The following is a 24903-nucleotide window of genomic DNA, read 5'->3' on the forward strand; positions in this document are numbered from 1 at the left end:
AGGCGCGGGGGGTGGAGGGGCGAGTGTGAGCGTGTGTGAGTGTGTGTGTCTGTGTGTGTGTCTGTGTGTGCGCGCGCGCCGGGGGGGTGGGGGAGGAGGGGAGCGGAGGCTGAGGGAGAGGCGGCAGCTCCCTGCAAGCCGTACCAACCTTTCTCTAATTGGAACCGCGGAGCGCTGGCGCTGTCTGGGCTGCGGCGGCGCAGGGCGAGGAAGGAAAGTGGGGGAGGTCTTTTATTATTATTTTTGCGCGTACTTACCGAGCTAGCCATGCCTGGGGGCCCGGAGGTTTGCTGGGGTGTTGTGTGGTACCCCCCTCCTCCGCCCCCCCTCAGCTGTAATTCATGAAGAGGCTGCTATGAATGAGAGCGCGCCCAGGAGCGGAGGGTAGATGGCGGACATTCTCTGCCTTTTTCCCCCCGCGCTCGCTTGCTCGCTCGCTCGCTCGCTCGCTTATTAAACTCAGCCCCAAAAGCAAAAGCAGCAGCAGCAGCAGCAGCTCCAGGGTAAAGAAGATGATTCCGGAGCATGCGCCGTGGCGCCTGACACCCGGGCTCCGAGCCTCGCGGGGCGGAGGGAGGGCTTGCGGGCGGGGCGGAGCGCGCGGGGAGGCCGAGCGAGCGAGCCAGGGGGAGCTCGAAAGAGCCAATCACCTGCCACCTCCCGAAACCCCGGCGGCCCGCAGCGCCACACTGGAAAGCCTTGCTTAAAGTAACAGGTTCCTGCTGCGGGGGTGGCAGGGAGGGGGCGCGGGAGTGGGGAGAGCGGCCAGCTGGGGAGCCATCCCAGCCCCTGTGTAAACTCTGCTCGCCCTACAATAAAAAACGGATTAAAACTGCTGGAATGTAGCCACTGCTTAGAGCCCCCAGCAGCCGGAGAAGGGGTGTTAAATCAAGTCCTTAGCTAGCACGCACGGGGAGGAGGGAGTGGGCTTTCTTTTACTTTCCACCACGTATTTCTATGGTTTTGTGCTGAAAAGACAAGAACTCACACCCAAACAAACTTATTTAAAGAGAGAGAGAGAAATGCTATCCTGCAAAAAAACGAGCATGAAAATAGCAATCACTGAGGCTGTTCTAACCCGCAACGATCCCCTGGCCCCCTGCCCCATGCACTCACAGGCACCCGCCCACCACCCTCACTCCCCGCCCTCCTGCCACCGCCACTGAAAATTTGAAAATGAAATGAACAAGGGAAAAACAAGGATGCTATTTCCTTGCAAGGGAACGCCTTCCTCGTTGGTAATCCCCGGCTGTGAATCTTCATAAAGCGGTGCCCAGGTGAAGGCAAGACACCTGGGGGTGCCGGGTACAGACTCTCGGGGACCAGGCTTGGAGTTGTTTTCTTCCGAAGGCTTCCCCTCCTGACAGCCTACTGAGTTGCGTCAGAACGTGGAGGATTTTCCTCTGAGGACGCGCGGGGCAACTGGGAGTCTTAAAATAACAGATAAAGTTAATACTGACTGTAATGTGCGTAAATTGGATTATAATCTTTAGGCGTATTGGTGACAGCCAGCGTAATCCATCTCTGGGTATTAATCCGGTTAGACTCCCGGGTGACAACCAGTCGCAGCAGTGTTCCCAGGGTCGCGCCTCTGCAAATGTTCTCACTCGCGTTGTATTTGGTCTCAGTGGCGGGAGACAGAACAGCGCGGCCACGCGTGGGGCGCGGAGAGGAGTATCAACTACTGGCTTCCTTTAGAAACGCAGACAACCTTTAAAAAGGAAACGGATAAGATCTAGACGTTTGATTTGAAAGTGAAAGATGGGTGTGACTTTGGTTCGTTAAACAAAGATCCTTGCATCTTCCTAGACCTTAGACCTCTTTTGCCGTCTCTTTTCTTTACTCCCCTTTTTCCCTCGCCTTCCAACTTCTTGCTGAACCTTGATTTTTCCTTCTCGTCCCCGTCTCCTTGCCTTTTCTCTTTGTCCCTCTTCCTCTTTCTGACTCAACTTGATTGCTTTCCTCTTTTCCCTTTTCTTCCCTCTTCCACAAAAGCAAGTTGTCTTGGCCCTTGAATTGAGAAGAGCAGAAGAGCGGGGAGGAGGTTACCTAGGGCGTCCTGGGTCCTCGCTGTTAATTTTCAGTTCTCCTAGCAGCTCTCAAAAAGATCCTGGCAATCAGGTCGGACCACTTGGAACCAACCTTAGTTTCCAAACCAGCAACCTTCCAACTCAACTTTTGATTCCCTAAAACTGATATTCTGCTGCCCATCAGCTATAATCAAGAAACTTCTTTGGGTTGAGGTCCCCAGTTCTTCCCAGCCTTGTACAGGATTTAGCATAGAATGGAACAAACGACTGAAGGGAGAAACATTTTAATCTAAATCCAAGGGCTTAGATTTATCAACTGACACACATATACCTAAGTGCATATCATCCTGTAGGTATATGTGTCGCTGTGTCTGTATGTGTGTACAAGGACTAAATTTATATTCACAGAGACAAGCTGTGTGGGTAGTGTCTACGTGAAGGGGGGACCTATTTGCTGTACGTTGTTAAACTTTTGATAAAATAATCAAATTGGAGAGCAATCCCTTGTAATAATAATACTGGAAACTAAAGTTTTTCTGGATGTGCCATTAGTAAAGCCATTTCTTATTAAGAAGTAAAAATTAACAGCGAGTGTAGCTCAGGACACAGGCAAGAAACAACAATCCCATTCTCCGTTTGAGTTGATTTCAGGGTTTAACTTCTTCCGACGCCAGCCACCGGAATCTCTTGGGATTGTCTCCAAAACTTGTACTCGCACAACAGATAGAGGTCTCTCTTTTGAATTATGTGTTTGCTGAATTCAGATTTATTCCAGCAATCACTAATAAGCCATAGAGTCTGAAAGGGTGTTTTCCCAGTACCCCTCCTTTCTCAGAGAATGTGCTAACAACCCAATGTACAGTTATTCCCAATCTACAAATATTGCACATTTAGATTCCGTCAGTAGATGGCGCACGGAGCTCTTCCACGGACGTCCTTACGTGACCCTTTTACAACAAAAAGACCAGTTAGGGGGAGAAAAGAAAGAAAAGAAAACACAAGCCTGAATACTCTCCATTCAACTTTGGACAAAGGAATTTATGCAAGTCTTTCAATTTATTAATTACAACCTATTTTAATAAGCTTGCCATTAAAAACAATTAAAATAGATTAATTTCCTGTGCAGCATTATCTGGACATCTTCACACTTTTACGTGAGGTAAAAATGTGGAAAATAACCTTTTGTGTACTTGAAAATGTAATTACAGAAAATGTATTGTAAATAAATTTTAAGGCAAACTTCAGTGCTAAATACAGAAATAGTAATATAATAACTAAAATGGAAGTGATGAGGGATAAAATCATCTACTTATCCAAAGAATAATTATCTTACCAAAATTCATACCGTAGTATATAGCACAGTATGAAGCACCATGGGGTTAGTTTGAAGATCAGAAAAGTAATTAACATATCAAATAAAAATCGTGATGAAGAATAAAAGAGAACAGTGTCTGTGACAGATCACTACCACCACTACCATCATCATTGCCCTACCACCATCATTTTGGCTCCAGCCTTTTTATTTGCAATTGTTTTGTTTAGTCTGGAAGCTAAAGCCAGTTTCCATGTTTCTAGCAGAACAAAGAGAGGGCCTTGAAAGTGTAATTAGAGTGTTAAGGCGCATACTAAAATAAACTTATCTATTTGTTGTGATTATTGATGCACACATTCAAATCAATAAAAATTTACCATTTATTTCCCATCATTGCTGTATAGATTTGGGAAGAAAAGAGGAAGAAGAAGCATGGGAAAAAAAACTAGAAAATGTGCCAGACACTACACAGACATTTTGCAAAAATCAGACTCAAAATAATTAAGGATTCTTCCTCCATAATGGTGCACCTTTTTCTCTATTTATTCACCCAAATCATTCCATGTCTCAGGCAGAGAGTTAGGCCCTAAGACTGTAAGAATGACAGGGTTCCTGATATCAGAGTTTGTAAACCAGGGGAGAAGTTTCACCAAAAACATTTGTTTTTATTTTTTAAATTTCATAACATTTAAATTTGGGATAAGATGTGTGTCATATATAAACGAGGAATAGAAACCTGACATGAACAGCCCAGGGACAAGAAAAACAGTGGAATGAGATTAGAAGCCAGGAGTCATTGTCCTTAATTCCACCTTTTAATACCTAAAAGGTGGGGAGGGGCAGATATCTTTCTTGCAATGGCAGCCAATTCCTAATTTCCTTTTTCTTGATCTGAAGTATTTTGTATGTTCACTTTTTTACAGCTCTTTTAGGGAGAAAAAAAAAAGTCCCGCAATGAAAGAAAGCTAAGTCTTTTCAAGATCATGAGCAATTCTCAGTTGATATCGCCTCCCCATTTCTTATGGAAATTTTTGGTTCAAACTGTTACATGTATAACATTATATTTAATTCATGATTCCAGGATAGTGTGTTGGGAACACTAGAATGGTAAGAATCATTACTACTTTGACTTTGAAAAAAAAAAATTGCTTTGATAGCCATTTGAGCACCTAGTCCAGGACTATTTCCAGAGATACACAGAGCTTTTTTAACCACCAGAGCCTCTTCATGTGTAAATTATTCCCTGAGAGTAATTTAAGCAATACACTTATATATGCAGAAGATGAGACTGCCTCCACAGTAATAATTTATTAATTTAGTGGGCTGTATCCCTAATTTAATAAATAGCACCTCAAGGCCTGAAAATTAATCAAGGATGTCATGTAAAACCAGCAATATGAAGCAAAATAAGTATTGGGGGACAGCTGATACAATGTGACTGAAAGTGTTGCCCTAATATATACAGGAGGCTTAGTGGAATAGTTACAGGTAAAATACATATTAAGTTGAAAATGCTTGCTGTAAAACAATATCTAAAAAAGTAGACCAAATGACGATATCTTTATGTATCTCTGGCATCTCTTCAAACGCTACTGTGCAACATTCATTCTCTCTTTATGTAATGATTTGATCTCTTTTATTTTTAATGGAAATTCTGTTTGTTTCTATATATGAGTTCACCTCTACCACTCACATAAAATGAATCAGGGCTTAAAATAATCACTTTATCTTAAAATAATAAAATATATTTTATCTTATATGGTAAAAATGGAAAAATAACATATCAGGCCTATGAACTAATTTGGACAGCTCAAATTTCAACAAAAACTGCCAAAAACTTAGGAAAAAGAAGTGACTCCTGGCCTGGCACAGTGGCTCACACCTGTAATCCCAGCACTTTGGGAGGCCAAGATGGGCAGATCATGAGGTCAAGAGATTGAGACCATCCTGGCCAACATGGTGAAACCTTGTCTCTACTAAAAATACAAAAATTAGCTGGAAGTGGTGGCATACGCCTATAGTCCTAGCTACTCTAGAGGCTGAGGCAGGAGAATCACTTGAACCCGGGAGGCAGAAATTGCAGTGAGCTGAGATTGCACCACTGCACTCCAGCTTGGTGACAGAGTGAGACTCTGTCTCAAAAAAAAAAAAAAAAAAAGACTCCTTTCCACCTACTAAATGGTGTGACAGTAGCTTGAAAATAATACTAAGCCTCTAAGAAGCCAGTGATTTACTACCTTCTGGTAGGATCAAGTATCCTGGTTGGGTTAAGCTATTTACAGTCAGCCTTGAATAATCCGTGAGTATATTACCTACTTTGTAGATAACCCACAATGACGCAATTTATGTGTGTGGGGGGGGGTAGAGGGGGGGTTAAATGTAAATTTATGTTATAGGCAGGTTTTTTTTAAACTATACAAAATGTGTATCACTGCATCTACTTGTTACTTTCCATTCATAGTTTTTCTCACAGAAAAGTTTATATATTATTTCATCCTTTCTGTTTTGGAGCTCTTTCTAAATTTTATTAAGAAAAACTTTCTAAATTTTATTAAGCAATTTTTCATCCCAGATATAGGGTGCTTCGGCAAAAAACTCTTGATCCAGGAAGCAATACCAATCGATGGGAAAGAAGGAATGTTCATTTACAGTTTGCTAAATCAAAAGAACTCTTAAAGGCTATTCCTAATTATAGGTCTATTACATATGCCCTATGAAACCAAATAAGGGAAAGTTAGTGAAGAACTGCCTTCTGTACTATATTGATAACAGTTTAGGAGAAATTTCATACAGTAACAAGGAGATAAAAATAACTTTTGAATAGCTAAATTACTTTATTTCTGTACTATCAAACCCTTAATATTTCTTATTTCAATCTTTTTTCTTATGTTTCATGACTTTAGCATTTTAGTTTGATGATTAGTTTAATGTGTTCAGTTAACTTTTATTGACTTTCTATTGAAGGTCAGCTACTTTTCTTGGTCCTTTCAAATCAGGGTAAGTTTAGGATGCCTCTAACTCTCATTTATTTCAAGGCATTTCATAATTATTGAATTAAAGTTGACAGGTTGCCACAACAAATGAAAGATGTTATTAAGTACACAACAGTAAGCCCTGGTTATTCACTTGTATCCTTATTTAAGAAAAAAAAATATTTTGCCATGACATTGTAGTAACCTCTACTTTAAAAAAATCACTGAAATTATTTACTAAGATTAAAACAAGTATTGAGAGCACTTCCAAATTAAAATTTTACTTTTAAGGGATCCAACTGGTCAAATTTGGGACAATTTGAACTTCAGAAAGAATCTATGATTCCATAATGGTACTTTAAAAAACTAGCAAGAAGGTTGAAAACAAAACTTCTCCTTATGGAAAAATGCTAGCTAATATACATAAAAGGAACAATAGGATTAGAAAAGTCATAATTTTGCAGACTCCATAACAGTAATGGATTTAGTCAAGGCTCATCAGTATATGCTGAAAGTATTAAGTGAAAGATTTTGGGAAATACATTATTCACAAAGTCTGGTGTTACAGATTACATATTAATTGTATATATCAATATTAATTTAGTGTTGCAGTATCACAGATTACATATTAATTTCAAAGGGAGAAAGAGAGCTTTACAGTGGAAAAATCTCATGGACACCAATTAACCAAGTCATTAAACTTACCATCATTGCCAGTGGGAAGAGCTGACATCATGTGCCTCTTGATGTGGTGCAATAAAAAGCATACAGCATCACCACCTAGGTATTTTTCTTGCCAAAAATGTTTAACATGAATCTAATCAAGAGGAAGTAATCAGACAAATCCAGATTATGTAGAACATTTTACAAGATAACTGGCTGAAGTCTTCAAATATCAGTATCATAAGGGCCAAAAAAAAAAACCCAAAAGATGAGGATAGGTCCAAATGAAAGTTGACTAAAACATGACAACTAAATACAATGTTTAATACTTACTGGGATTCTGGATCCAATAACATATATATATATATAAACACAAAATAGCCTAAAGGATATTCTTGGACCAATTTGAGAAGTCTGAATCTATACTGTGTATTAGAAGATATTACCAAAGTTAAATTTATTGTGCTAGTAGTATTGTGATTAGTTAGGCGACTCTCCTAGTTTTTGGAAAATACATGTCGAAGTATTTAGGGTCGTGTCACGTCTACAACTTACACTCAAGTAGGTGAGTCAAAACAATAAAGATACAGATTAAGATAAAAGAGAGGTAAAGCAAATGAATTGAAATGATCGTTGTACTGCCTTTTCAATAAATTTGCCTTTTTTTTTTTTTTTTTAGAGATAGGATTTTGCTCTATTCCCCACTGGAGTACAGTGGCACATTCATAGCTCACTGCAGTCCTCCAACTCCTGGACTTATGTGATCCACCTACCACCTCAGCCTCCAGAGTAGCTGGGATTACAGGCACCAGACACCATGCCCTGCTTTTTTTTTTTTTTTTTTTTTTTTAATTTTTTTGTAGAGAGGAGGTCTTGTTATGTTGCCAGGGCTAATCCCAAACTCCTGGCCTCAAACAATCCTCCTGTCTCAGCCTCCCAAAGCGATGGGAGTACAGGCATGAGCCATCACGCCTAGTCTCTTTTTTTCAAAATATAAATCATAGGGGAAAAATTGACTCCTAAGATTCAGAACTAATTTAGGAAGTCACAGTTCTATATATGTTATTTGATGATTTTTTCTTAAAAATATATGCTTAATAAGGACAAAAGTGGGACAAATGAGAAGAGAAAATATTACAATCTAACTGATTTTATTTTTAAGTAAAATAGGTTATAGTTTTTTTCTTTTTTCTTCCTTTCTTTTCTTTCTTGTCAGTTTAAAGCTTTACCTATTTTATGTTTTCTCCTTTCTGCCTATCACCAAGTTTTTTTTGAATAATAATAATGTGACGGCTTTTAGTTGAGTGACATGTTTGAGGTCAGCATATTTGGTGATCTCAGCTTTTCTCTGGGAATGAAGGACTCCAAAGGGAGCAAGAAACTAGACATAGGTTTGGCATGCCCTGCTGAATTAGTGACAATATTTTCATGGAATGTTCTTTCAAGAGTAGATGCTGTGTATGAAAGGTTTTCCTCATGAGATTACAGCAATTTAAAGGTCATTCAATTCTACAGACCGCTTAATTGTGCCCCATTAAGCATTTCTCAAAAAGAAGTGTGTGTTTTAATAGCATTCAAGGACTGCCAATATCAGCATTGTCTAACTTAGAAAGATTATTTTTTTCATGGCTTTTATCACTGACCCGTTGTATAATGCACTGACTTTCCTTTTTTATTGCTCAAGGGCAGCTGGATGAGTAGCCTTGGCTCATGTAGAAACCATCTAATGCTTTTGTTCTCAGTTAATATTTTCTTTAAAGGTCACCTACCTCTGACACCTGTCAGGTTAGTACTTCTCAAAATCGAGAATAGGACCTTTTCTTGATCAAATACAGCCAATGCAATGTCTAAAGATCGGCCAGCAGTTTTGAACAAATAGCAGATTAACAGATTGCTCTTTGAGCTGTCATTTTATACCCAGGATCTTTATGGAGATTTTTTTGCCAACCAGGTACCAGAGAGGAATGTGGAAAGAGTAGACGAAATAACAGGGTAGAGAGCTCTATGTTTCCTTTGCAAACTTGAGAGAGAATGCTCAAAGGCGCCACTCACTCCCTAAAATATCTGTGAGGGGTAAAGAAGGTCATTGAGTGAAAATGTGAATTTAAAAAATCAGGTCCCAAATAAAGAACAAATAAACAAAATAAATCCAAACCACTTTAAGATAAAAACTTCCAAACTAGACCATAAAGCAAAATTTACGGGAATTATAAATATGATGACAGTGTTCTGGAAAAATTCTTTTTACTCTAAAGGCAAAGCATTCAGAGATTGGTTTTGATTTTTATTCAGCAATCCCAATGTGGAAGCTGTAATTGTATATAACAGTCCATGTAGTTTCTCAATTCATTAGTTGTTATACTGTGGTTCTTACCCAAGTTGTGGTACTCTGTAAAGAAAAGGCACCAGAAGTGTCTTTTAGAGATGTCAGACCTCCTAACCTTTCCTTCAATCAAGGCCTTTAATTCTCTTATACAACCCTATATTTAAAACTATGTACTGGTCTCGCTGTATCCCAGACATTTTGATTAGAGAGCTAACGCAATGGTCTGACTTCAAGCCAAAACTAAAGTTGAACCGTAAGGCAGTGATCATATGCACATGGCAGGAAAAAGATATAAACACAGTTTCTAGGTCATAATGCAAAATATTCCAAGTCATTTTGTCTTCCTTGACTCAACAACTTGGTACAAATTTTTAGCAAGACACTCAAGGCTTTGATTTTTATTTTATTTTGGAGAGAATGGGAAGAAGTTGTAATTATTCTAATTAAAACGGCAATAACCATATTAGTGGATGAAATAGTTTATTGATTCTATTGATATAACATATTCAACAAATATAAAACAGAAAAGAATAGCTAGTTTCCCTAACATTATAGATTTATTTCACAAATATTATTGTATAACTATTATGTATAAAGCACAAAATTAAATTCTGCAACTTGAAATAGAATTCAACAGAAAGTTAATTTGGATGGAACCATATTGGCTAAATTAGGAAAGAGATAAACATAAGAAAAAGCTGGGCACAGTGGCTCATGCCTAGAGTTCCAAGAGTTCCAGCTACTCAGGAGACTGAGGCAGGAGGATCCCTTGAACCCAGGAGTTCAAGGCCAGCCTGGGCAACATGGTAAGACTCCATCTCTAGAAAAATAAAAAGTAGGCCAGGCGCGGTGGCTCACACCTATAATCCCAGCACTTTGGGAGGCCGAGACAGGCGGACCACGAGGTCGGGAGATCGAGATCATCCTGGCTAACACTGTGAAACCCCATCTCTACTAAAAATACATTTAAAAAAATGAGCCGGGCATGGTGGCGGGCACCTGTAGTCCCAGTTATGTGGGAGGCTGAGGCAGGAGAATGGTGTGAACCCAGAAAGCGGAGCTTGCAGTGAGTGGAGATCACGCCACTGCACTCCAGCCTGGGCAACAGAGCAAGACTCCATCTCAAAAAAAAGAAAAAGAAAAAGTAAAAAGTAAAAAGGCACAAGTAAGAAAGGCTTCAAAGTATGTAGAGAAATAAGAAAATCTGTTAAAAGACAATGCTGAAAAACTTGCAGGTATTTAGTTTTTGAGTTTTTCAAGATGATCTGTTTCCTAGCATAAGTCTACTCATTAAATAACAAGAAACAATATGAATAAAATAATAAGGCATAGTTTGAATTCAATAACAATTTAGAAATGGAGAAGCAAGGGCATTTGTCATTACAGAGGATTCTGTCATTACTAATGAATTTTGTCAAGGTTGAGGTACACCAATCCTCATTTTTCCAGTTGGGATAAATCAGAACACTCCTGATTCTGGTTTTACTACAGCAGGAGTCTTTAGCTTCATTCTTTTCCCCTCCACTCCAGTATTTTATCATATTGGTTGTTTTGAAAAGCTGCTTTGTGTTACATGGGTAGAAATTCTGAAAAATTAGATCTGAAGGTAATTGCTGAGGCTTTATGATTTAATTTTACATGTTTGGAGACAAGAGTTCATTGAACTCATATGCAGATAAATGAAAAATGCTACCAAATGGCATTAAATCAATCTTAGCATTTTTTTTCCTTTAAAAATATTGACCTAAATATAAATTGGCTAAACTTCTCCTTAATGTCAAAGATAAAATGATTGAACTCTCTGGTATAAGCAAGCCCACTTGGCAAAACTGGGGAGCAGAAGTAATTCTGAGCCAAGCACATGTCTCAAAAAGGAAGTTCTTTGACAGGAGAGGTTGTCTCCAACTGGCAGAGTTCAGGGATAGCAGACTTGCCCAAAATAACCATTTCGAGCCATCTTACTCTATTGTAGAAATAGAAAAAAAAAATTTCAAAATAATTTTTCATTAAGCCAATACTAGAAAATGTATTTAACTTAAAAATAAAGATGACCCCAAAGTAGCTGTTAAGTCAAAGGTAAAAACAACAATATTTTTAGAACCCCCAAATCAGTTTTCATGTTTGGTTGCCTTTTCTTTCAGTGAATACATGTAGTTTTCTAAGTACTCATTCTCCCTCAGATAATAAAACTAAAAGCCTGGCCTTTTTGAGTCATGACTGTTCTTATCTACTAGTCGCTTAAAAGCCGTTTTCAGAAAAGAATGTGCTTTGCAAAGAATAAAACCATAATAAATGGAGGAAATATACAAGAAGGGGGAGGGAGAGAATTAGTTATAGCTATGATTGTTTACTAAGTAAAAAAATCTCGGCCGGGCACGGTGGCTCACGCCTGTAATCCCAGCACTTTGGGAGGCCGAGGCGGGAGGATCACGAGGTCAGGAGGTCGAGACCATCCTGGCTAACAAGGTGAAACGCCATCTCTACTAAAAATACAAAAAATTAGCCGGGCGTGGTGGTGGGCCCCTGTAGTCCCAGCTACTCGGGAGGCTGAGGCAGAAGAATGGCGTGAACCCGGGAGGCGGAGCTTGCAATGAGCTGAGACCGCGCCACTGCACTCCAGCCTGGGTGACAGAGCAAGACTCCGTCTCAAAAAAAAAAAAAAATCTCTACATGAAACAAAATCATCCTTGAGAACATGAAGTAGTAATTGCAAAATTATGTCACACTGAAATTATTTAAAATTATTCTGGCAAGATACATAAAAATGTAAAACACCAGTTACCTTTATCTGCAAGGTTTAAAAGAAATGTGTTCAGGAATAAAATTCCATGGCTAAGCCAGAGGATGTGAGGTGGTGGCTGGAGAACTGAATTGAACCTATATCCTATTTTTGTTTGACCTGAACAAAATTTTTGGCTTATTTATTTGTTTAAGATGGTAGACAATATGTCAAGTTTGGAAAATTTTACATAAAAAATCCAATTCCCTGCTTCTCCTGGGGACAAAGTAAATCAGAAATCTGGCCACCCAGGGCTCACCCATCCAGAAGACTCAGCTGAAGCGGAGTTCAGGCTATCCCCCTTAGACTAGGTCCTCCTCCTCTAGTTGTCCACCGTTCTGATTTCCCCAGTTTACTCATTTACTCAAGCAGCCCAGCTCTTGAGGCCCTTTCTGTGGTAGTGAAGATAATATCATCCTTAGGGTCCTGTTGTTGATATAGAACAGATGTGGGTAATGTATGGTGGGCAAACTGTGGCCAGGAAGTCAAATCAGACTCTAAGTCTGTTTAAGAAAAACTTTTACATCTTTAAATAGTTAAATACAACTTTTAAAAGGATATTTCATGACAAATGAAAACTATTTTCAAATTTGTATTTCAGTGTCTATAAATAAAGCTTTATTGAAATATAACAAAGGTCATTAGTTTTTGTATATCTGTGGCTGCTTTTGTGCTACAAGGATAGAATAGAGTGGTTGCGACAGAGACCACATGGCCCACAAAGCCTAAAATGCTTATCCTTGTTAAAGAAAAAAAAAAATTCAATGACACTTATTAAAGCACAGTAAGGAAGACTTTACTCAGCACCATTAAGACAGGTACAGAGACCACTACAACAAGGTCTGGCAGTGGAGGGGCAAATTGGGTTCAACTCCAAATACATGGGCAAGTGGGAATTCATAGTCAAGGAGCAGGGTGTGGTTCAGTGGATGGAAATTACTAAGAGGAAACATCAGGGATAAAAGTGAGTCTGGCTAAACTGACCTAACAGGATTTTTGCTGAAGGCAGGCCAGGGTGACCAGACATCACCTGGAGGATGGTGGAGGATGAGGAACCTAGTCAGATATTGAAGATGGTCAGATTCCAAGGTAGGGGATTCTTCCTAAAACTGAGTTTAGGTAGGAAGGGCACAGACAGGTCTAGGAGAAGGTTCAGCATCCTGACTAAAGTTTGGCCAAGCAAAACATCTTTGTCACTATCTGGCCTTTATGGGAAAAGTTTGCTGACCCAATCTAGAACAGTATTGTTGAATGGAAATATAATGTGAGGCACATATATAATTTTAGATGTTCTAGTAGCCATATTTTTTAAAGCAACATGATAAAATTAGTTTTAACAATGTATTTTGTTTAACCCAATATAATCAAAATATCATTTCAATATGAAATTAATTTAAAAATTATTATTACTATCTTTTACATTCGTTTTCATTCTGCCTTTGAAATTCAGTGTGTATACACTTGCAGTTGTGAAAGTTATCAGTACCAAAATGGAGTCACCAATATAAAACCCTAACACAATGGAGCTGGGATGCTGTGAAGGACAGGTCCTCACACATGTATGCCTATGATGGGAACTACTCAAAACTGCAGTAACCTGATTGCACAGGGACACTTGCCTAACAGTGGCTATTTCCACCAATAAGCTAACAACTCCAGCAATGAGACCCTGTAATCAATGGCTTTGTTTCAAAATGACTTATATGGACATTTATTTTGCCTTTAAAAGCTTCCCCTTTGCCTCAATTCTCTTGGATGCACCTATGATTTTCATAGCACACATATCCCTCATTGCAATCCCTTGCTACTCCTAAATGAACTCTTTGGAGAGTTGGTCTCTCACTGATTTTAGGCTGCCACAGTATGTCTCCAATAGGATTAGCCACCTTTGAAGGGCTCAATAGCTAAGATGGTGCTGGCATGTTGGAAGGACATCACAGATTTAGAATTTAATATTAGAAGGCAACAATTTAGCAAAGAAATTAAGTCAATTATTATTTCTTACACAATAAATAACTCAGAGGTATAGAAAAAATAATAGGAACAAAGTCCCAAAGACTTCTAGGCTTAAGGGTGAAAGAGGTTTGGGATGGGGAAAATGGAAGTGGGCTATAACAGATAATTCTGCCTACCTGAATAGAGTAGCCAATGGGAAAAGGAGGGAGGATTTTTAAGAAGTATTAGGGGTCTGTGAGTCCTTTTTGTGAGGTTCAAGAAAAATCTAAAGGTCTTGATATTTAAAAATATTTATGTTCACATGATGTTCATTTCTTGTCAAGAGAACTGCTCTGGATTTGAGCCACAAGGGATTCAAAAACTTTAAAAAAAAAAAAAAGCTTCAAACTATTAACAAATATTTTAAAGTAGGAGGCTTTTAGCCAAAAGGTTGTAGGTTGGGGGATAAATCTGTGATCCAAACCTGTTTCTCATTTCCATAGAACATGGCCTGAATACTTCTTGCCTTCTCTAGGACTGCCCATACCCCTGCTTTGGAGGAGGGATGGCTAATCTGATAGGTGAGGGTCAGATACTCACTGAGTCACTCATTTCTGGTGAAAGGTTCCAGTAATGAATAGCCACTGGCCCAAGCTCTCTTTTCCCCCCATACTGTCAGCTGCAACACAGGCTCTCCTTTTGCACACCCTATCTGGTGGCAACAGACATATAATTCCAATACAATACAGTAATTGTTAAACAGGGTTTTGATCAAGGTAGAGTAAGAGCAGAAAGGAAAGAGGGGCAGGAGTTTGGAGGAACTTGTTCACAATTGGACATCCTTCTTTACTATCCACATCACTTTTTACTCATGCTATTTTGTAGTTCAACATTACTATGGCGAAGTTATTTTGAGTATGTATTGTTTTATGTGAAAATTAGATGGTAAAAACCCAAACAGTAGTTGCATATGTGTACATATAAATGTGTGGATAAATAAGAATTCATTTTTGTAAACCCCTAAGATGATGGCAAAAATTAAAAACATTGCTTGGACACTGCGATTATGCCCAGAAAAAGTCATATCTTCCATAAGTTTTTGATTTAACACACACTTATATATGTCAGACACTGTTGTAAGCACTTTACAAATATTAACTCTTACTCCAACAACACCTCCATAGTGCTGGAATACTTTTACCTCCATTTAGATCTGAGCTAGTAAGTAGCAAAGTTCTGGGGTGACCACTGTCCTCGTTTTAGTACTGACAAGTCCTGCATCCTTGTAAAACTCCTCAGTCCCAGCACAACCAGAATGGCTGGTCATCCTAAAATTCAAACCCCGGCAATCTAATTCCATACTCCAGGCTATTAACATGTTTTCTCTTTTGTAACAATGCAGGGATAACTCTAATAAATATAGAAACACCATGGTAGAAATGGACCAAACAAAAGCAACCCTGAAATCTGGGCCTGCTACAAGATGCTCTACTTATAGACGCTACAAGTAGAAATTCACCTTCAACTCACCTAGTCTCCCAATAAACACTCTGGAATTTACTAGGGTTGATTTGCATCAATTGCTTGCAGCTGGAGAGCTGCAAGGCAATTGCAGAATCTTCAGAAAGGCAGAGGGAGGAGCAGGGGGATTGGAAAATCTCTGATAAAATGGCATAGAAGATGTTTCACTCTTCCTAAGTGGGACCCAGTGGGGAACTTGAAAAGTCTGTAAATCCAACTGGGAGTACTTTATGTTGTTTTCTGCTTTGTCTGACTGTTTCTGTACGTTTATATATTCATGGCTATTAAATAAACTTTCCGCTGTCTGCGTCTTTTGACCTTTTCCCTTCAATCACAGTTACAGCCTTGTTGTGACAACGCCACACTAAGTAAGAAGCCTCTTCAAGGCAGGGAACCCAGAGGACAGAGAAAATGGCTGGGTTTTCCCATGGGCAGATGTGAAAAATGCCCTTCACCTGGTGAAGGGTGCAAGTAAAAGATAGGAAATATATCAGCAGGGCCTTTGAGTCTAAACTCATGCAATCACCTCTCAAATCACTCGCTTTTCTCTTCCACCTTGGCATTCCAGGAGGAGCATCACTACTCTCCACCTGTCTTCTCCTTCTTTGGCCAATACTAGGTACAAAAAGAGCCAACAACAGAGTAGGATGCCTCTCCCCCCAATTCATATCTCCCTTCTATAAAAAGACATAGAGAGAGGAAGAAACAATAAATGCTATTTAAATAAATGATTGTGCTTGGTTCCTTCCACCTAGATTCTGTGTAGAACTACTTGCTGTGAGAAAGTAGAAAAAAAAAAAAAAAAAAGAAGTCTAATTGAGATTTGTGTAGGCAAACACAAGACAAGGAAAATGCACCCAATCTGAGATGGGAGCTTACAGAAAGAATCACTGAGGCATTAACACTTGAGATGATACTGGAAGGTAAGAGTTTGTCACAAGGATGAGGAGAGGGAAGTTGAAACTGGGAGCAAACACTTAACAGATATTCTTCCCTCAGCCTGGAAAGACACTAGGAAGGGTGGGGGTGGAGGGGTACTGAGAAAAGAGAAGGTATGGCAAGCTCAGTAGCTATAATTATTCTAAGGTCTGACCGAAGGAAAGTGTTGGGAGATGAGGAGTCTCCTCAGAAAGGGTCTTCTGTTCATGCTTAAAAGCTTAAGAGTTTTCTTTGCCTGACAAGAAACCACTGAAAAAATTTGAGCAGAGTTATGATATAATCAGATCACAGTATGATAATATTTGTCACATTCCTCAGGAATGTGCTATGCAAAGCCATGGTTAAATGGCAAACTAGTTATTAAATGGACCAGAAAAAGAAAAACAAAACATTGAAGAACTCTTTGAAAGGGAATGTGAAACCAATGAAAACGATGAAAATATTTAAATATATGAAACAACATAAGTCAAAAAATGTTAAGGCTGGGTGCAGTGGCTCACATCTATAATCTCAGCAGTTTGGGAGGCTGAAGTGGAAAGATTGCTTGAGGCCAGAAATTAGAGACCACCCTGGGAAACACAGAAACCCCGTCTCTACAAGGAATTTTTTTTTTTTTTTTTTTTTTTTTTTTTTTGAGGCGGAGTCTAGCTCTGTCGCCCGTACTGGAGTGCAGTGGCCGGATCTCAGCTCACTGCAAGCTCCGCCTCCCGGGTTCACGCCATTCTCCTGCCTCAGCCTCCCGAGTAGCTGGGACTACAGGCGCCCGCCACCTCGCCCGGCTAGTTTTTGTATTTTTAGTAGAGACGGGGTTTCACTGTGTTAGCCAGGATGGTCTCGATCTCCTGACCTCGTGATCCGCCCGTCTCGGCCTCCCAAAGTGCTGGGATTACAGGCTTGAGCCACCGCGCCCGGCCAAGGAATTTTTTTTTAATTAGCTGAGCATGGTAGTGTGCACCTGTAGTCCCAGCTATTCGGGAGGCTGAAGTGGGAGGATTGCTTGTGGGAAGTGGAGGCTGAAGTGGGAGGAGTCCAGGAGTTTGAGGTTACAGTGGGCTATGATAGTGCCACTGCACTCCAGCCTGGGTGACTGAATGAGACCTTGTCTCTAAAACTAAAAAAAATTAAAAAGAGAAAATGAAGATTTTAAACTATGTAAGCTAACAATGTACGTAAGGATGAAGAAGAGATAGTTCACTGAATGAACAAATTGTTTACCTCAATACTGATCCAGTAAGGATCAGGGAGCATGCATTTTCCAAACTGTCTCCAACAACAGCAAATAATGGTCAATGGTTGGATATTCTAAACCGATACAAAGTAATGTATAGAAAAATCATAAGGACTGACTTTTGGTCTCTGATTGCCTCACTGAATAGTACTTTATTTTGCTTTTTATTTTAAAAAGAATGAGATTTGTTTTAATCCTTAGCTTATGTATTTATTAGGCTTTTTGTAGGCTACTGACTATTTTTTAGAGACAATCTTACTCTATCCCCCAGGCTGGAATGCAGTGGTGTGATCATGGCTCACTGCAGCCTTGAACTCCTGGGCTCAAGTGATCCTCTCACCTCAGCCTCCCAAATAGCTGCCACTACAGGTGCATGCCACCACACTCAGCTAATTTTTTAAAAAGATTTTTGTAGAGATAGGGTCTTACTATGTTGCCCAGCCTAATAGGTATTTATTTAGTGATTTAGTGGTAGGGTCTCACTATATCACCCAGGCTGAAGTACACTAGCATAATCATGGCTCACTGAAGCCTCAACCTCCTGGGCTCAAGTGATCCTCCCACCTCAGCCTCCTGCGTAGCTGGGACCACAGGCAGGCACCACCACACCTGATGAATTTTTGTATTTTTTGTAAAGACAGGGTTTTGCCATGTTGCCCAGGCTGGTCCCAAACCTCCTGAGCTCAAACGATCTACCTGTCTCAGCCTCCCAAAGTGCTGGGATTATAGGTGTGAGCAACAGCTCCCAGCTCCAGGCTGGCAGGTTATTGACTTAAAATTCCAACTTTTACATTCGTTCCTAATGTTACATCACAGTTTATTTTCTAAAACTGATATTCTATATATGGTTTTATTTAGTTTAATACCTGTTCATTGAGAAATATTTCTTGAATGCCTTTTTTTTTTTTCCTTAGGCCCTAAAGAACCAATAATTAACAAAGGTAGACAAATCTGGCTGCTGCCCTTATGGAGTTTACAGTCTAGTGGAAAGCAAACAATTATAATGTTATATGTGTAAAGAACATGACAGAAACTCAGCTTGCCTACCCAACATTTATTCGCCACATCTTCCCTGTGAAGAGAATCCCAGCTTAGTTAGGGGTAAGCAACGTGCCCAATTGTAGAAGATTGTATTTCCCCAAAATGGCCACAGTCATACTTTGGTTTTGGTTTTTTGTTTTTGAGATGGGGTCTCAGTCTTGTTGCTCAGGCTGGGGTGCAGTGGCATGATCTCAGCTCACTGCAACCTTTGCTTCCCAGGTTCAAGCTATTCTCCCGCCTCAGCCTCCTGAAGTAGTTGGGATTACAGGCATGTGCCAGTACACCTGGCTAATTTTTGTATTTTTTAGTAGAGATGGGGTTTCACCATGTTGGCCAGACTGGTCTCAAATTCCTGACCTCAAATGATCCACCTGCCTCGGCCTCCCAAAGTGCTGGGATTATAGGCGTGAGCCACTGTGCCCAGCCCACAGCAATATTTTGGTCCACTTGCTCTTCCATACCTTGCCACCCCCAGATCAAGTTGTAAAATCTACTTCTCTTCCCCTTTAATCAGGCAGACCTTTGTATTTTCCACAATGAATAGAATACAGCACAAGTGATAATGTGTGACTTCCAGGTCATAAAAGGCAATATGGTTTCTACCTGGGTCTCTCTTGGGACCCTCACCCTTGGGACTCAGCTATCGTGGTGTGGGAATCCAAGAACCCACATGAAAAGCTCATGTGTAGATGTTCTAACCACAGTTCCAACTGTGTGAGTCTTCTTGGCCAGCAGCCAGCAACAATTGCCTCTAGGCTGATGCCAAGTGAAGCAGAGACAAGCTGTCTCTGCTGAGCTTTGCCCAAATGGCCTATTTGTGAGAAAAACACATTTTCATTCTAAGCCATTAAGTTTTGAGTTGGTTTGTTTCACAGTAATAGATACCTGGAAGATCCACTTAAAAAATTGCATTTCCCAGCCTTCCTGGCAGATTGGTTGGGCATGTGACATAATTTTGACCAATGAGATAGAAAGAGAAGCCCATGGGTGAGGCTTCTGAGAAAGACTCAGCAGATACATGACTGTAAGATCTGGACCCTTTGTTCCTCCTTCTGCCTACGATGCAGTGACAGCTAGAGCTCCAGCAGCCATTTTGTAAGAATGAGAACAAAAGCCACACTTTAAATTTCCAGGACAGAAATGTAGAAAAGGTGCTCAATATTTTTAGTCATTAGGGAAATGCAAGTGAAAACTGCAATGAGAAATCATTTCACACTTCTGAAAGGACAAACTTTAAAAAAATTGACAACACTAGAATGTGGAACAAGTAGAATTTGCATACATTTCTAGTTGGAGTATAAAATAATACCAATCTTGGATAAACTGTTTAACAGTTTCTAATAAAGATAAAAATATACCTATTCTATGATCCATCTGCTATTCAGCTTCTAGGTGTTTATGAAATATGAAGACATATCTTCACAAGACTTATGTAAGAATGTTCATAGTAGATTTATTTGTTATAGGCCAAAATAGGGAATAGTCCATAAATTCACCAACACAACAATTGGTAAAATGGATAAATTGTGCTATATATACTATGTTGGAATACTGTTCAGTAATAAAATAAGAATGAACTACTCATATATGCAACAACATAAAGAATCTGAAAAGTGTTATGTTGAGCAAAAGAAGCAAAATATATGAGTATGTATATATATACTGTCTGATTCTACTTGTATGGCTTTCCAACACATGCAAAACCAATGAATTGTAGTAGAAATTAGAACAGTAACTGCCTTTTAGAGGAATTGACCAAAAAGGCACAAAGGAATTATTTGGGGTGCTCGAAAAGTTCTGCTTTGGAAACCAATTGGGATATTGGTTACCCGGAGATATACAGTCATCAAAACTCATCAAACTATACACTGTTACGTATACTTTACTAGATGTAAATTATAAAACATTAGTTCACTAAAAATAAATATGGTCATGCTTTTCAATGGCTTCAATGGCTTACTTACTAGTGAGATCCACTGAAAGGAGCTATGACTTAAATATTATTGATTTGCTGTAATAGCTAACTTACAGCAGCAATGTTTAAAGTAATACTAGGAATGAAAATATTTTGGTGACCAGGCCCCACTGACGAGTAGAATATTATCTCCAATTCATTTACCCAAAACAAATATATTCTATATTCTACATCAAAACATATTCAACATTTTTTTCTCTCCTTTTCCTAAGCTAAGATAACCATAACAAGATTATTTAGGCAAATCTCCATACCAGCAACTGACAGGGTTTCTTGGTAAAGGTGGTATCTCAGCTGAGATCTGGGTTACAGAAGGATTTTTCAGCCAAAAAGGAAGAGAGAGAACGGAGTAAAATGAAGCCCCAGGGGCAAGGGAAATACACACACACACACACACACACACACACACACACGAGACAGAGAGAGAGGGAGGGGAAGAGAGAGAGAGAGAGAGAGAGACAAGCAGGCAGTCAGAAACAGAGAGATAAAGAAACTGAAAGATGGTCAGTGAGTTTATTGTATGAGAAGCAACCATTGAAAAGGCTTCAACAACTATCTAAACAGGAGAAATAGTGCTTGACTGAGAAAAAACACAGAGAATCTTGAGAAGTATCTTGATCTGGATGGTGGTTAAATGGGTGTGCACATATGTACATATATAAAATCCATTAAATTTTACATTTATATTAGTGCACTTCACATACTTTCCTGTACATATGTTATACTTCAATTTCAAAAAGAGAGAGGACTGAGCCCTAGATGACAGTTAAAAGGAGGTATGTGGAGAAAAGTGGCTAGAATGGAGATCTATTTAGGTGGTAGATTTGATTAGGCCTGGTGACTGTTTGGATGAGACAGGGGAGAATATAAGTATGAGACACCTTCACTTCTGAGTTGGGCAACTGGTTGAATGATGGTGCAAATGACCTAGATAGGAAGGAGGAAAGTTTAGGGAATATGGAATGGTCAGCTTTGGACATGTTAGAGTTCTGAATAACATCTAAATAGAAAAAGCATCTTTTTTAGTGTGGCTGGTAACACAGGAGCTCAGTTAAATATTTGTTAAATAAATAAATGCTTAGTAAACAGTTGAATAGATAAGTGTGAGAGAAATCTGAACTAGTGAGACATATTTAGTAAACCTCAGTGTTAGAAAGTGCTGTTTTTCTATAAAATAGAGCTTTAGCTGGGCCCACGATTCCCCAAATATAGACGACATTTCCCAGCCTCTGTGCAGCTAATTGTGGCCATATGATTAGGTTCTGATTTGTGGGATTTATTAGAAATGATGTTTGCACTTTCTCAATTATGCCTTTTATAGGAAAGAAGCATGTCCCTGCTTTCCATGGGGTTGAATGCAAATACGACAGTGAGGTCATTTTGACCACATGGATGAGGGTCATACCCAGTGGCTGTCATACATTAAAAGGACCTCAGGTTCTCTAACCTATTGGGTCACCATATTATTCCTGGACAATATACACAAAATATTACATGAGAAATAACTCTTTATCTTGTTTAAGTATTTTTAGTCTCTTGCTACCTCAGTCTAGCCTTTGTCTAAGCTAATCCAACTATTATTAAAACCAAGAGAGAATGTGACTAATGAGAAGTTCCAGGAGAGTGTGGAATTGCGAAGGCTAGGGAAAAGACAAGAAAAGAGTAGTCCACTGTGTTAAAGGCTTTTCAACGAGGAACGGATTCACAAGGCATCACCTCAGGATGTTGAATTTTATTGTGTTTTTATCATTGTTACCTAATCACCTAACCACAGCACCACACGAAGCAGCTCTATCTCACTAATTAGGACTAAGTTCAGTAAATTTCTTCTAATTTTTGTTTCTGATCTACTTTGGTTGGTGTGAAGGTTAATATTGAGTGTCAACTTGATTGGATTGAAGGATGCAAAGTATTGATCTGGGTGTGTCTGTGAGGGTGTTGCCAAAGGAGATTAACATTTGAGTCAGTGGACTGGGAGAGGCAGACCCACCCTCAAGGTGGTCGGGCACCATCTAATCAGCTGCCAAGCAGAAGTTGGAAACAGCAGACTTGCTGAATCTTCCAGCCTTCATCTTTCTTCTGTGCTGGATGCTTCCTGTCGTTGAACATCAGACTCCAAGTTCTTCAACTTTTGGACTCTTGGACTTTACACCAGTGGTTTGCCGGGGGCTCTCAGGCCTTCAGTCACAGACTGAAGGCTGCACTGTCAGCTTCCCTACTTTTGAGGTTTGGAGACTCGCACTAGCTTCCTTGCTCCTCAGCTTGCAGATGGCCTATTGTGGGACTTCACCTTGTGATCATGTGAGTCAATTCTCCTAATAAACTCCCCTTCATATATACATATATCCTAGTAGTTCTGTCCCTTTAGAGAACCCTGACTAATACCGCTAGTACTTTGTCTTGCTAAAAATCTCACCAACACCTCTCATTCAAGAAGAATTTCATCACTCTAATATTGTATTTAAATAGACACGATAAAAGGTGCCAGTATTATTCCAAACTAAGCTTGGACTAGAATCAACTACAATGAATCAAAGCAATCAGCACCTTTTACCCAAAATTATACAGTAGGTTAATCTAGCAAAAGGAAGGAATACATATTTCAGGCCAGGGTCATTATGTTAGTCAATTATCTTTTCGTGCAGGGGACAGAGACTAAGGGATCATAGGGGAGGATTTATTGGAAAGGTTCTGAAATAGCTCACAGATTATGAAGAACCAGGGCCGTTTTAGGGACTTCAATGACTACAACCAGAATCTTAATGCCACCTCTCTCTTCCTACTGCCTTCTTTCCCTCTGGCTGTCAACTTTATGCTTCATGCATATTTACACTTCTGAGAACAGGGGATACATTTTGTGCCTTTAAACGTTCTAGAATGGGAATCTGGGTCAAAGAATACGAATCTTTTACAAAGTTCTTGATATGTTGCCAAATTGCTTTCTAAAAATTACATGCCGGTTTAGACTCTTAATAGGAGTGTACGATCTTATTTTTGAAACAACCTCACTAGCCTTAAATTTTGTAAATTTTAGTAACTTTTCTAGTAGAATACAATGATATATCATTGAAATTATAACCTTTTTGTATTATCTTATAGCAGTAAAAGTGAATTGTTTCACATATTTATTGGTCATCTATATTTTTGCTTCTGAGATTTCTCTGCACATTGTTGTACTTTTTTCCATTGAAGTTACAGTTTTCATTATTGATTTAAACTACTACATGCTTTTTGTCAGATATATTGAAATATTTTTCTACTTTATAATTTACCTTTCACATTTTGATGGCTTCTGTTGTGTAGACTTGAATTTTTCATGTAGTCAAATATTTGATGTTGATTCCTTTGTGATTTAGCTCATTGATTTTATATTTAGACAATTCTTCCTTCAGTTCAAGAACAAGTAAATAGTTCCCTAAATAATCTCCTAGTTTTTTAACCAGCACTTTGGCAAACATTTGCTATGTTTCAGACACATGTTTTAATAGTCATTGGTTTGTTTTACAGTGAACATTTTTCACATTAATATCTGGAATTTATTTTAGTGTATGTTGCAAGTTGACAATTTCACTTAAGTTTTCAGTTAACCAACCTATTGAATGATTTTTTCCTTTACACATTTCTATGTGATGTCAACTTTATTATTTATATTGGTTTTATAAGTAAGAGATAGTATCTACTTATGGCTATTTATTTTGTCCCAAAGGTATGCTCATAAACATTTATACTAGTAGTACTGTGTTTTATGTACTGTTTTAATATCTGATGGGGCAAGTTCTTGAATTAGGACTCTTTTGGTTACAAGTAACAAAAATTTATTTAACTTACTTTAAGAAAAAGGGAGAATATCCATGGACCGTGTGCCCAGAGGCAAGGATCTCTTTGACAAGGAAAGAGAGCTACGGAGCCACTCCTGTTGAATCCTTTGAGCTGGGGAAGATACTTAATAACTGTTCACTCTTTCCCTCATCAATTTTCTTTTTCTTTTTTTTTTTAATTTCCTCACTCTTTTCTATTTTCTTTAAGCTAATCAACTCTAGAATCACTGTTTCAAGCTCCAAAAGGTATCCTATTTGGATTTTGAGTGGAGTTGCATTAAACCTATAAATTAATTTGAGAAGAAATGATGTATTTATAATAGTCATTGCTACCCAGGAACGTGTGAGGACTTCCCATTTATTC

The 24903-nt window shown here is 39.1% G+C and overlaps 1 protein-coding gene across 1 annotated transcript in view; it reads right to left on the bottom strand.

Moving 5' to 3' along the window:
* Positions 1-543, bottom strand: part of MLLT3 (MLLT3 super elongation complex subunit) — a 277218-nt gene extending 276675 nt beyond the window's left edge. Inside the window, exon 1 of the mRNA XM_033237448.1 lies at positions 258-543. Coding sequence (XP_033093339.1) covers positions 258-269 — 12 coding nt within the window. The 5' untranslated portion in view covers positions 270-543. The remainder of the gene's footprint in view (positions 1-257) is intronic.
* Between the last annotated feature and the right edge of the window lie 24360 nt (positions 544-24903).

Source organism: Trachypithecus francoisi, unplaced genomic scaffold (assembly GCF_009764315.1).
Source record: "Trachypithecus francoisi isolate TF-2019V2 unplaced genomic scaffold, Tfra_2.0 Lachesis_group16, whole genome shotgun sequence".
Classification (NCBI taxonomy): Eukaryota; Metazoa; Chordata; class Mammalia; order Primates; family Cercopithecidae; genus Trachypithecus; species Trachypithecus francoisi.